This window comes from Lynx canadensis, chromosome C2, assembly GCF_007474595.2.
Source record: "Lynx canadensis isolate LIC74 chromosome C2, mLynCan4.pri.v2, whole genome shotgun sequence".
Taxonomy (NCBI): domain Eukaryota; kingdom Metazoa; phylum Chordata; class Mammalia; order Carnivora; family Felidae; genus Lynx; species Lynx canadensis.
In genome coordinates, this window is record NC_044311.2 from 90,326,463 (window position 1) to 90,339,492 (window position 13,030).

The following is a 13,030-nucleotide window of genomic DNA, read 5'->3' on the forward strand; positions in this document are numbered from 1 at the left end:
AGAGAACTGGAGGAAGCAGAGAAACTAAAAGGATATGGGCTGATCAAGAAAGACAGAGATAAGCAGAGAGGCAACATGGACAGCTCTGGACAAAGCAAGTCCCCAGGAGTACAGCCCATTCTAAGAAGAAAAAACCAACTACAGTATAGATCTGTGGCTCCCAGTCCTGGCTGCTCATCAGCACCACCTGGGAAATTTAAAGAATACAGATTAACGTGGCCCTTCCCAGACCATTACTTCAGACTCTCTGCCTAAGGCCCAAGCAAGCTTTTGTTTTTAAGCTCAAATGTGTACCATATCCCACCTACTATATACCATCTGACCAGGATAAGAGGAGAATGTCCTACAAGGCTGAAGAAGTTACGAATCTGAGCAGGTACTGACAGAAGCCACAGGGAGAGAGGAGAACGCTTCAGCGAGGTGCAGCTCCTGCAATATCACACTCTCACACTTCTGATAAGAAACGTCTGTCTGGTGCACTCAGCGTTTACAGAGTGCTCATGCCTGATCTCATCTCCGGTTTCCTTCCTGTGAGATCAACGGACCTCAAATGTGGTCCTTGGACCAGCGGCATCATCACCACCCAGGAACCTGTTAGAAATGGCCCCATCCCAAATCTGCTGAATCAAAACTCTGCGGGTACTTGAGCAACTATGTCCTTAAGTGAGCCTTCCAGGTGATCCTGATGCACACCACTGTCCCTCTTCTGGCTCTTCCTCCTTTCCCTCATCTTTCCAAAGTTTGGCCTCCCCTATGACTCCCACCAGCCCCTCAGAGACCCCATCTGTCTCATAGCTTTCCCCATAACCTCACCACACTCAGCCAAGTCTGCCCAATGGCCAGCCAAAGGCAGCCAGCTACCCCACCCATGCAGGGCCCTCTCTCCAGAGCCACATGGACTTAGTGAGGGTATCTTGACTACCCAAGTCCACTGGTTCCCACTGACCACACTGCATGAGAAACTTTGTTCTGCCAGGTATGACAGCCACCTGAGGGAAGTCCCTTCATCTCTCACCTGTTTACATACCTCACTACCTTCTACAGCCATCAGCTTCACACAGCTGTGCACCAGCCCCAATACAGACAGACTAATTCAACCATTCAGCTCAATTCTAAAAGCAACATTCATCAGTGGACAAGCAAAATGTGGACCCTCGTTTTAAGCGTAGAACACACTTTGCAATTCAAGAAGCATGTCTTACTAGAGAGATGTGTGTAGGTCCAGAGAGGGGGCCGCCCTCCTGCCCCCACCCCAACCCAGGCCCAGGCTTTTCCCTCCCTATTTAGTCTTGCCTGTGGTAGTCAACACCACAGCCACTGACCTGGCAAACAGTGGGGACTCAAAAGAAATGCATGATAAATTCCAAAGGAAAGGCTAATGACAATACAGTGGCTGCTCCCCCAAGGTGGCAAGGGCATTTAGAGACAGGGAATCCAGAGAGAAGGTAGATAAGCAGAGATGGGGAGGAGATCCAGATGGGCTGAGGGTTATACATCAGAAAGCTCCTGGAAGGGCAGCCCACGGAATCCAATTGCTAGAAACTCGTCCCCTAAAGCCCCATGGGGATGCCATACACGCCTCCAAGTGACAAGGGCTATTACAGTTTGGGTTTGCCCTGCCCACAGGGGCTCTGTGGTGAAGCCCTTCTATTACAGGTGGTAGATTTGTTTGCAAACAACTGCATCTAAGGTGCCCTTTCCCTGCCTGAGTTAATTCCCCAGGAGAGGACTCCACTTGGGATGTTTACAACCATTCACTTGGCACTTGCCTTGTCCAGCTTTGTTCTGCCGATCTCAACTGTTTCTGGGTGACCACCTGCCATTCACCCAACTGCAACAACAATCTCAAGCACCTCAGGCCTCCCTCAGCCCCATCCTGGCATCCAGCAGGGGCACCCAATGGGCCTGCCCACTCTGCCGCACCTGAGGTGGCCGCTCAGACTTTGCAAGGCACCCAACCGGAGGGGAGAAGCGCCACCCCACGCTGGCTCTCTTCCCTCAAGCCTGGCTGGCAGCCTCTTCCCGTGACTTTCATAAAGTAGAGAGAGGAGGGACAGGGCTCAGAATCATTCTAACCCCAATCCCTGCCTGCTCTGCCAGAACCCACGCCAAAGAAAAGTCTTGCTGCTGCAGCAGTAGGGTCCCCGGGGAGCTCAGACCAGGCTTAGGGGAACCAGGGGAACCAACAAGGCTGAGTGGAGCCGGGGAGGGGGAGCACAGAGGTTCTCCCGCCTGTTCCTCAGAGTGGACCCCTGGCTGCGGGTCCGGCCCTGCCTTCGGCCTGTGGCCCCCCCACTCCAGTTAAGTGAGTCACAGCTGTCCCTGCCACAGGATTCCATGTTGCAGACTTGGTGCAACCCACTTCCCTCTTTGGATTATGACACTCCCCCCAGGATTCTCTCTTCTCCCCTGCTCCCTACAGACAGACAGACACACACACATACACACACACACATACACACACACACACACACACACACACACAAATGCGCACAACACGCGTGCTCGCAATAATGCACAGTTCTCAGGGGGGTCACGGGGGAGGTGGCTTCCTGGCCTATTTGAGCACCTCTGTCACAGATCTCAGAGCCTCAGCCAAGCACCTCCCACATTCCCACACTCCCTTCCCTGCAGTCTTTCTCTTCACAGAGCACAGCTCCACATCTGACCGTGTCCACTGTCACCCCCATCATAAATGTTTGCTCCATGAAGGTGAGGGCTTTGTTTGATTCCCCAGAGTTACAACAGCAGCTGGCACCTAGCAGACACTCTCTAAATAGCCTGAGCGAAGGAGTGAATGAATGAATGATGCTGTCTTTTCACTGTCGGGATGAGGCCCTGCACTTCTGGCTCTCTGGGCTCTGTCTACTGAGCTCCAGTAAGTGATGTTAAATATGCTTACACATGAAGAAGAAAATGCTAAATTCAAATAATTTTTAGAAGAAAACATAAGACTTCAAAATATGTTATGCCTGCCCTGGAAGGCCCCAAGTCTTGATCTGGAAGCCAGCACTGCTCTGGGGAAACTAAAGCAGATGGGAGAAAGAGAAGGGAGAAGAAGGAAAATGTGGCTATAGGTAATGACCTTAAACCTTCAGGAAAAGAAAGCAGTGAGCTCCCGATATGCAGCCTCAGCCCAGTGAGAATCGGCCCCAGGAATTAGCATACCAGGCACAGCTCCCGCCTGCTGGCTCCGGCTCAGCTGCCCTGACAGCAGCACTCCGTGCCAAGGCCGAGCCCAATGCCAGGCTGCAGGGCACGAGGGGAATACCAACTCCCTAGCACACAACCCGCTTAACAGCCGGACAACCACCACCAGCCAACCCGAGCGTGCCTGCTGAGGTCTGAGCCAGGAGGTGGAGGGAGGGGAAGGGACAGCTAACAAACCCCTGGATAGAATCCAGACACCCTACAGACACCTCACAGCCACAAGCTACCAGGCCTGGGACCTGGGAGAAAACCAGCATAGGTGGGGGTGGGGGTGGGGGTGGGGGGTGCCTTCAGCCATACAGGCAAGGGTAGGGAGTGGAGAGCCAGGAAATTGAGAATAAGGGGAAAAGAAATACCCATATAAAGAAGAGCAGAGGAAAAAGACCAAACAAATGGGGAGGCAGGGACCCAGAGGTGGGAAGAGGCGACAGAAACCAGCAAGGAAGAGGGAACAAAGCGGGAGAGGAGGACAGAGGCTTTGAGGAAAAAACAGGAGAGACCTAAGAAGCAGACGCCCAGAATGGGGGGAGACACAGAAAGACCCCCCAAAAGACTGGAGGACACTTAGGTACATACACACTACACACAAAGCCTGGCAGCTTCCAGGATTTTCTGAACCAGGCTATTTAGGGATGAGAGCAAACTGGAAGATTCAACTCCATGGTTCACACAAGTATAAACTGAAGCCCAGAGGGGGCAGCGACTTGCCAAAGATCCCACAGCTATTAGCTGTCAGAGTCTGGACTTAAAACCAAGCCCCAGGACCCGCAGTCCTGTAAGTCCCAATGCACTCCAGACTTCTTAAGGGTCACAGCAAATCATCCTGAACACTGGGGCTGACTGTGATGCCCAGGACTTTGTTCAGGGGCATCCTCTCAACAACCAAGCGATCCTCACCCAAGAAAGAGCCATTGAACAATGCATGCACCACTTCTCCCCATCAGCTTCTGGGAATGCTCTGAAACAATCCTGCCCAGATGAAAAATAACAGTAAAATGGGATCTCACATTTATATTCTAGAAAAAGCTCATTTACTGGGACCTGGAAAGAAGGCAGAATATGCACTATTGTCCCATTTTACAGATGAGTAAACAGACCTGTCCAAGGTCACAGGGCTAGTAAGTAGCAGAACAGAACCTTCAACCCAGGCCTCTGCCCTTATTAGGCACATCTTCAAAGACACTTCACACCAGAGCACTGTCTTCTCTTGCCCTAGAATGTCCCCTGTTCCCTTCACCTGTCCTTTATTTTTTTTTTTTTTTAAGTTTTATTTATTTTGAGAGGCAAAGGAGGGGCAGAGAGAGGGAGAGAGAATCCCAGGCAGTGCAGAGCCTGATGCGGGACTTGAATCCATGAACCATGAGATCATGACCTGAGCCGAAGCCTGATGCTTAACTGACTGAGCCTCCCCTACATGAGGGGAGGCACACTCTGGCTGACCACCTGCTATTTAGTAGCCGCTAGGATAAAAAGCGAGCAGACATTGGCTCTGTTCCACATGCTCACTCCACTGCAGACAGCAAGAGAAAGCGTTCTCGAAAGCACTTCTGCCCATCCCTGGAGCGTCTCACTCAGACTCATAAACACAGACTGAATGCACTTAGGACACGGTGAGAGCTTTCATCACTGGGCCACGGGGTTAACGTGGTAGGCTCCCCTAATGGTTTACGGGACACATTCTGAAGGCCAGGAGCAGGTGTGGCCAAGCAGGAGGGCAGACGCATCACCCTTGGGGAACTCCTTATGTAATGGTGATCCGTGAGAACTGCCACCCACCCCCCCCCACCCGTAGCCTCTGTGGACTAGAGCCCCAAGTTCTGTCCCTTGGGCTGCCCTGGGAAGATTTCAGTACACCCTACCTATGATTTCCAATTTGGACCCAGATACCCCCCTCTTCTAACACAATCCATTAGAGCTCCATAATCCATCTACTTATCTAAACTATTTTAAAAGCTATTTAACATTTCAGTTTATACTTCTTAGAGGAATGAATTGAGTGGCAACTACACAGAACAATCTATCCTTTTGTCTTAAGGTTACCTCTTTAGGCTCTAAGATGCCTCCCTAGATTTCCATTTTAGCACATCAAAAGTCATAGGATTATTTCTCCCATTGGCACTTTTATTGACTCCAGACATCATGTCTCCAAACGAGTCCTGAATTCTAATGTTCTTAGTCTGTCTTCACACATTAACCCTGGCCCCATTTAGTCCTGCCTGTGCATGGAGCAGAGCAGGACTGCCACCTCTACACCCATCGGCAGATGGCCCAGGCAGTCCTCGGGGCCCATACCACAGGGAGCTGCCTGCAGGGAAAGCCAGGGCACTTTAAAGACCTGGTACTCAAAGGTCTTTGCATCACACTGGAACTCCACCTACTCTGTGAAGCTTTCTCAGGCAGAATTTTACAGGCAGAATAAAGTGAAACCCCTCTCATATATAGCCTCCACTCACTACACTTCTCACATGGATTATAATCACCTGGTTCGATGTCTGCTTCCTCCTTGCACACTGAGCTCCTGAGGACACTACTGTCCATCTGTGTACCTCAAGGCACATAGTAAATGCTTGGGAATGTTGCAGGGGAATGCAGCAACTAAATCAAAGCTCTTCTGCCCATTTCTGCCACCTGCAAGCCTAAGAACTTCCTGTGATAAGGCTCCATCGGCTGGCGTGGCAGAACCGGTGTCATCCTCAGATATGGAGATTCCAAAGTGTCCTGTCCCCTCTAATACTGACAAAGGCTATGTACCAGTCACGTAGCACACTCTTGGTAAAATGTGGGAGACTGAGACATACTTACAAGACAAGAACACTTTTAGACCAACTATGCACTAGAATTAACCAATGGCCAAGATCTTATCAAATGTCTGGGAAGCAGTCTCTTCCAGTAAATTGATGTCTGAATAAATCAGGAGGTGTGAGGCCAGACAGGAGCATGAACCCACGCACATACACCCCTACAGCAAACACCACTCAGCTAAGACTCCTTCTCCTGGTCTCATTCAGTGCTTTGTCAAAACATAAATCTCCTTCAATTCTCCTCAATCATGGGCAAGACAAACTTGAGGCCATCAACTTATAAATCAGTTGTGTGCCAGAAGTTCATTCACAAAACAGCTGTTTAGGGGCACCTGGTGGGCTCAGGCAGTGTCCAACTCTTGGTTTTGGCTCATAGTTTGTGAGATCAAGCCCCACATGGGGCTCTGTGCTGACAGCACAGGGTCTGCTGGAGATTCTCTCTCACACTCTCTCTCTCTCTCTCTAAATAAAAATAAACTTTAAAAAACAAATTTTAAAAAACCCAGAAATTTATTTTTATTAAAAAAAAAATTTTTTTTAATGTTTATTTATTTTTGAGAGATAGAGACAGAGCATGAGCAGGGGAGGGGCAGAGAGAGGGGCAGACACAAAATCCAAAGCAGGCTCCAGGCTCTGAGCTGTCAGCACAGAGCCCAACACGGGGCTTGAACTCACGAACCACGAGATCATGACCTGAGCTGACGTCAGATGCTCAACGGACTGAGCCACCCGAGCGCCCCTAAAAAACCAGAAATTTAGAACTCAGATTGAAGAGGAAGAAGGCTATACTGCAGTACAGCCCTAAAGCTCATTTAACCCACAGGGTTAAATGTGGTAGCCAGGCTGTAGCTCAGGCAAGAACAGCCACAATAAAAGTGAAGGTTAAAAAGCCCTTTTCCCAGCAGAGACCCACCTCTTTCCCGTACTTGCAAGAGTGCAATAGTCTCCTTTCCCCTCCTCTTCCCAGGCTCATACTCCCGACAAACCCTAAGTCCAGGTGAGAAGTGGCTGGACACAGTGACTCCGGAAACTCTTCCTGTCCGAAGTCACAAGGGCGTATAACGCTGGTATCCAGGTCAAGTGCAACATAGACCTTTGCATACAATAGGTGTTCAAACATGCAAAGGACAAACCTGCTCTTAGTTACCTCTCCTCCTAAGTTCCTTCACTATCTAAGTGCCTTTTATGCATTTATGCCAATCTAGGCCAAATTGGGAGCTAATTATATAACAAGAGGGGGTGTGGGTGTGTGTGCATTGCATGCACAATGCACTGACCACAGAGAGATGTGGAAATTATTCCTAATGATTGAAAAGAAAGGGAAGCTGAGTACACCCTGGACTCAAACTCCCACACTAGGAAGAATCAGAGGAATTCCATCAAGAGCCCCCTTCCCCACACTAAGAAGTAGCCCCCCTTCCTACAGACTCCCTCCTGTGGGCTGGTGTTTGATCCTGCCGCCTTAACACAGACAAGAAAGTCTCTGGGAGGAGGGAGGTCAGGAAGGAGGAGAAAGAGAAGGAGAAGGAGCTGGGAGCACCAGCACTAGGACAGGCAGTGGCAGGCAGGGAGACAAAGGTCAGAAGAGAGCGCTAGAAGGACAAAGCCACTGACACATCTAATGGAGCCACCTCGGAAGGCAAGGTGGCTGATTCCACCACCTTTGCACCGAGGGCAGTGGAGACCTCTATTAATGCCCTGGGCTGGAGATGAAGCCCATGATTCTTGCTGCAGACCCCCCTCACGAGCAAGCCCACTGGGTGCCTCTGAAAAGAACCTTGTCTCTCTGGCCATCAAGGCCCCCTCTCTCACCTGCTGGGAAGAAAAAAGTCAAGCCACACAGGACAACAGAGTAAAAAGGGAGGAAGAATGCTGGGGCTGGAAAGAACAAGTGGGAGAGCCAAAACTGCCCCTTCTCCAGTCCACATGTGACCCTCAAGTAGGGTTAGGGAAGCTTTTCTACAGCAATCTCTCCGATCACAGCCTCTTTCCCAAAGAGTTAATCAAGGACAACTCCCTACCCCACCCTCCAGATCCCCCAAGGACGCCCCGTCCTCCAGCCACCACGCCCCATGTCCCCAGGACATACCCACAGTCTACCCAGCAGATGGTGCCTTGTCCTTTCACTGCCTGGGCCACAGTGGACAATAACCTGAGATGACTTTCCGCTGCAGCCTCTGTAAAAAAATAAAAAATTAAACATCTGTGCCCAAGTCCACGAGGGTCACCCCTGCCATCTTCCTTTAAGGGCAAGGAAGAATGGGGGGCCATCCTTGAGGTGAGATCCTGAGCGCCACTAAAACACTGACCCTGTAATCAATAGTTCGGGGAGAACTCTTCTCAGAAACCCCTGCTCCTGCCAGGCTCTGGACTCCTCCCCACAGACGCCGAGACCCCAACTCACACCTCTGTTACGCTACATCTCATGCCTCACTGTTCCAAGGATCTCGCAGTCAGATCCTCCACTCTGACTCATTACTTTTCTGGGACAAACTGTGAAAATTCTATAACCAAACAATTACAGTTCTATAACTAATATAGGGAACAAGGTTGCCAATTCCACACTCATCTGCCCTGGAGCTCAAACCGCGAGCTGACAAGAGCAGGGACCAGATACTTCCTTTACTTGTGCATCACATCTTCATCTTGGTAGGGGCTCAGCAACCTGGTGGCTAAATGAGGATTATATGGGACACTGGTCCCAGATGGACCAATGTCAAGTGTACCCAAGTCACATTTCACAGCCCATTTCCCCAGAAGCGACAGAAGGGCCAGCCCTGGCAGTACCTCAGGGGTTAGCTATAAAAACATGACTATACCTTGAGGCAAGGTAGGGTGAACACAAGAAAGGAAGTTTTTCATTTGTCCAGGTACCGGGGCAAAGCATTGGGAACTACTGTAGGAGGGCAGGTACTTGGGGATGAAGCCTCTGTGGCCAGGATTTCAACATTGACAACTTGCAAGGGTCTGCTGCAGAGTGGCTGTGGCCAGTGTGTCCCCTTCCCCCATCACATCTGTGAGCTCACTTGAAGGGCCCGCCACACAGACACTGGTAGCAAGAGCAGGTCTGCTGCCTCCCTCACCAAAAACCCTAAGATACATTCCAAAGCCAAGCAAAACTGATGTCTGAATTATTCACCTCCACAGATCCCCTTTTCTAGTGTGGATAATGGTAGCTGTTTGTGAATACAAAGCATGTTGAGCCTTTCATGCAAGTGAACAAAAAGCATCTTTCTAGAGACGCACAGGGAGCCACCCGAGGGAGGCACTCCCAAGAACCCCCACAAGGACAGGTGGAGGAGGGAGCGTGGCAGAGGTGGGAAAGGCCATGGCCCCACCACTCCTCTGGGCTCAGCCTGAGCTTGGTGAGGCAGGGGAAAGGTACACACTGCTTGAGAGGGTGGAAGTGGAGAAAATCCAGTTATTGTGCTGCTCCAAAAACCCACTGAGGGTCACATGTGTCGCAGCAGGCCTGGGCAAGGAGGCAGGAAGGTAGTCACCTGGGTCCTGCTATCCCAGCAGTAGGAGGCAGGGAGGGGTCTAGTAAGCAGGAAGCACCGGAAGTCCCAGTGCCAACAAGGGTTGGCTGAGGGCAGAAGAGAAAAGAAGTGCGGTCCTCGCCCTGCCCCCTGCCCCACAAGCCCCTATCAAGAGACCTCACATTCCCACTCTCTAACTTACCATAACCATTTAGTGATCTCCAGAGCCCTTCCGTCCCAGCAGGATTAATATTGTTTCTTCCGACCCTCCAGCAGAGGAAGCACAGAGAACAGCTCCACCATCTACCGGCTGCTAGACCTCAGATGAGTTGGCTATTCTCCCTCTGCTTCAATTTCCTCACTTGTACACTGGACATTATCTGACAACCTGCACCGCCTCCCTCAAGGAGGCAAAGGAGCAAACAGGAGCATGTCGCAGAAGGTCCTTGCAGTCCTTGTCAGATGATGAGCTTATGTGACGGGACCTACCCAGAGAAGGAACTGAGCATGGTCCAGCACTGGCAACTGCCCAGCTCCAAGAGCATCCAAGGGGATGAGCCATGCTTACTCAGGGCCCTATGCTCCAGGCCTCAGGAGCAATTCTGCTCCTCCCTTGCCTCAATTTCCCCCTACTCCTGACAACAGAGATGCTAGACACATTCTGGGCTCCCAACAACAACCTCAGGAAGTGTGTGCCAGGCCCTCAAAAGGGCAAGAAGTAGCATGTGCCAGGGTGCTTAGAGGATGCAGGGTTCAGGAGAGACACACATCCAAAACATCCATCAGCCCCTAGTGCCAATGAGTGTCAAGGATGAGCTGCCAGGGAGAACTGTGCCCAGGAACTGGCCCAGCCACTGGCTGTTGCTTCTCCAGGGCACAGAAAACTTGGCATCCTTAGGAGCAGTGAAAACACTTAACTCTGCTGGAACAACACCAACAGTCAGATGTTCAAAGTCGCAGCCAAGAGCTGAGCAAACCTCTCTCCATCCACTATGCCCTTGCCAGCCTCAAGGTCAGAAGAGGCAAACAAGCCACAGTCCCACCCTCCACTGAAACTGCTCTGTTGGAGCCCACCGCAAACTCAGTCTCACTCATGTTCTGACCCCCAAGCAGGACAGATGGGGGCCAGGCAGGGCCAGGGCTGCGAACCTGGGTGCGTGCTCCCAAGCCTGGGACCAATTCAGCTGGTGACAGGCCGACCCAGCCAGCTAATCAACAGCTCTGGCTGTGTCCTGTGATGGCCAGTCCGTGCCTGTCCAGGAAGCCACAACATCCACCCCACTGACCACCATCCTCTGTCTCCCTTCACACACATCCTCTCCCTCCTGAGGTAGTGAGGACTCCAGAGGCTCTTCCCAAGAAAGACTGATTATAGGGAACTGAAACAACCTCTCAGGATGCAAAAGAAACAGAACTCACACCCCTCTGTGCTTCTGCCTCATCTCTTGGGGAAAGTGGACAAGCCCGATGACCCTTGGACCCTCCCTGAGTGGCTCCTGGTCCTGAGGTCTCTGCCTCCCACTGGTGCCCCAAACCCAAACCATCCCATCGCTGATGGATGACCCCCAAGGCCAGGTTGGGCACTCACCAGATTTGGAGTAAAGCACCAGCACATTATTCCGGGTCCTGAGAAGTTTTTTCAAGTCCTTGGGGTCAGAAATTCTCTCGATGAGTGAGGAGACCTTTGTACAGGACAGCCACGTTGGCAGGACGACCTGGGGATCAAGGAGCCAAGGACCATGAGCCCCAGCTTCCCGCCAAGCCCAAGGAAGAATGGGTGCCCGCAGAAGTGTTGCCTAGAACACATTTTACTTCAGAAGGATAAGGGCACACCGACCCTTCTCAGGACTACATCAACCTTTCCACATCATCCCTTTTCCAAATTACCAACACCTCTCCCCCAAGACACTTCCCAGACCATTCCCAGTCTCCAACTCCCCCCTCATCTTCAGGCACATTTGTCAAGTTGTAGGGGCTGCATACTACACAAGAATGCTGCATGGACACACTTGCCACCCACTCAATCAAGACCTCTGAGGTGGACATCTGTACTCCGCACGGCACTCCAACACCACACACCAGAGCAACGTGAAAATGCCACCCACCTAGAAGCACGGATGCACAAATCCACAGAGAAGTAACATCACTTCTCATATTCAGGATGGGAATGGAAGGTTTTCAGCTTTTCCCACTCAGCCAATGATCTCAGGAGGCCAGCCAACAAGAAATGAGCCAATTCTTCCCAGAGAACCCTGAGAACTCTGAGCACTGGAGGCACCAGGCACCTCTGCAGGCACAAGGAGGGGTGGCCAGAAGCAGAGGCTGGGGGAGGAGGTGTGTTAAAAGTCCAAATAAGGAACAGTCATACAGCAGATCCCCTCACCCAGCCTACATACCTGGCTCCTTGCCTAGCTGTCAGAAAACACAGGGCTACTATATGGAGAGACTAAGAAAAGCTCTCCTGGGAGATACCAGGCAGGGAGTAGAAGTATGGCCCTGAGAGAAAACGAGGGGATTTAAGGGAAAGTCTATACACGGAACCTTGAGATCACTGATCCTCAAGCCCCAACTCCCCCCACATCTCCCTTCCCTTTTCCAGAATGTTGTCAGTCTTATTCCCCTAGGCAGGACATTAGAGAATGTTTCTCTAAGGAAACTGAGAAGCATAAGAAAAATAACCTAAAGATGGTGATTTGGAGATCCTCCAATGAAACAACTAACTTCCCACTGAAATACCCACTGTGAGGCCCTCTCAGTAAACAAATGCCCTTCACCTCCTCCTCACACTCACAGAGTCTCCAACGCCCATGCCAGTGCCTTGCTATTCAATACAGATAACTCAAGTTCACCAGATATTTGAGGAAAGCCCTTAACACAAAAGACAGGGATGAAAACAAACTAAAAGAAAGATGATACTTAGAAGAAAAGAAAAACAACAGAAGAAAACAGCAAAACTATAATTATTATTCTCAGAGAAACAAAATACTGCATCCATAAAACAAGAATTGAATGCTATGAGACAGGAATAGTCAAAGAGAATCAGGAAAAACTCTTACAAAAAACTCTCACAGAAATAAAAAATTTCAAAAGAGTTGAAAGTAGAATTAAAAAAAAAAACTCCTAGAAAATAAAACACAAAAATAAAAGATAAAAAATAGAAGAAAAGATAAGAAAAATAAGATGGATCCATTAAGTGCAAGTACCAAATTAAACTACAGTAAAACCCTGGATTGTGAGTACTTGTTCTGCAAGTGTTCTGCAAGGCTAGCAAATATTTCTAATAAATTTTAACTTGATAAATGAGCAATGTCTTGCAATATGAGTAGTACATGATGCCAAACATCACATGATCACAACTGAGCCAATGGTCTCTCTCTCTCTCTCTCTTGCTTTAGGATTATGGGTGACCAGCTCCCACACTCAGATGCTCAGCCTCAGGCTGTGGCATTTGACAGAAATCAGTGATTTTTCAGAACACTGGAAGGTACCCACAACTGGCACTAGTGCATTTTTTGTCACTTCAAAGCACCTATGGACAGT

The 13,030-nt window shown here is 50.2% G+C and overlaps 1 protein-coding gene across 1 annotated transcript in view; it reads right to left on the minus strand.

Annotated features, from left to right (window-relative positions):
* PDIA5 (protein disulfide isomerase family A member 5) overlaps window positions 1-13,030 on the minus strand; it is a 90,573-nt gene that overhangs the window by 57,555 nt on the left and 19,988 nt on the right. Inside the window, 2 exon segments of the mRNA XM_030329931.1 lie at window positions 8,101-8,188; window positions 11,079-11,205. Of these exon segments, the coding sequence (XP_030185791.1) occupies window positions 8,101-8,188; window positions 11,079-11,205 (215 nt within the window).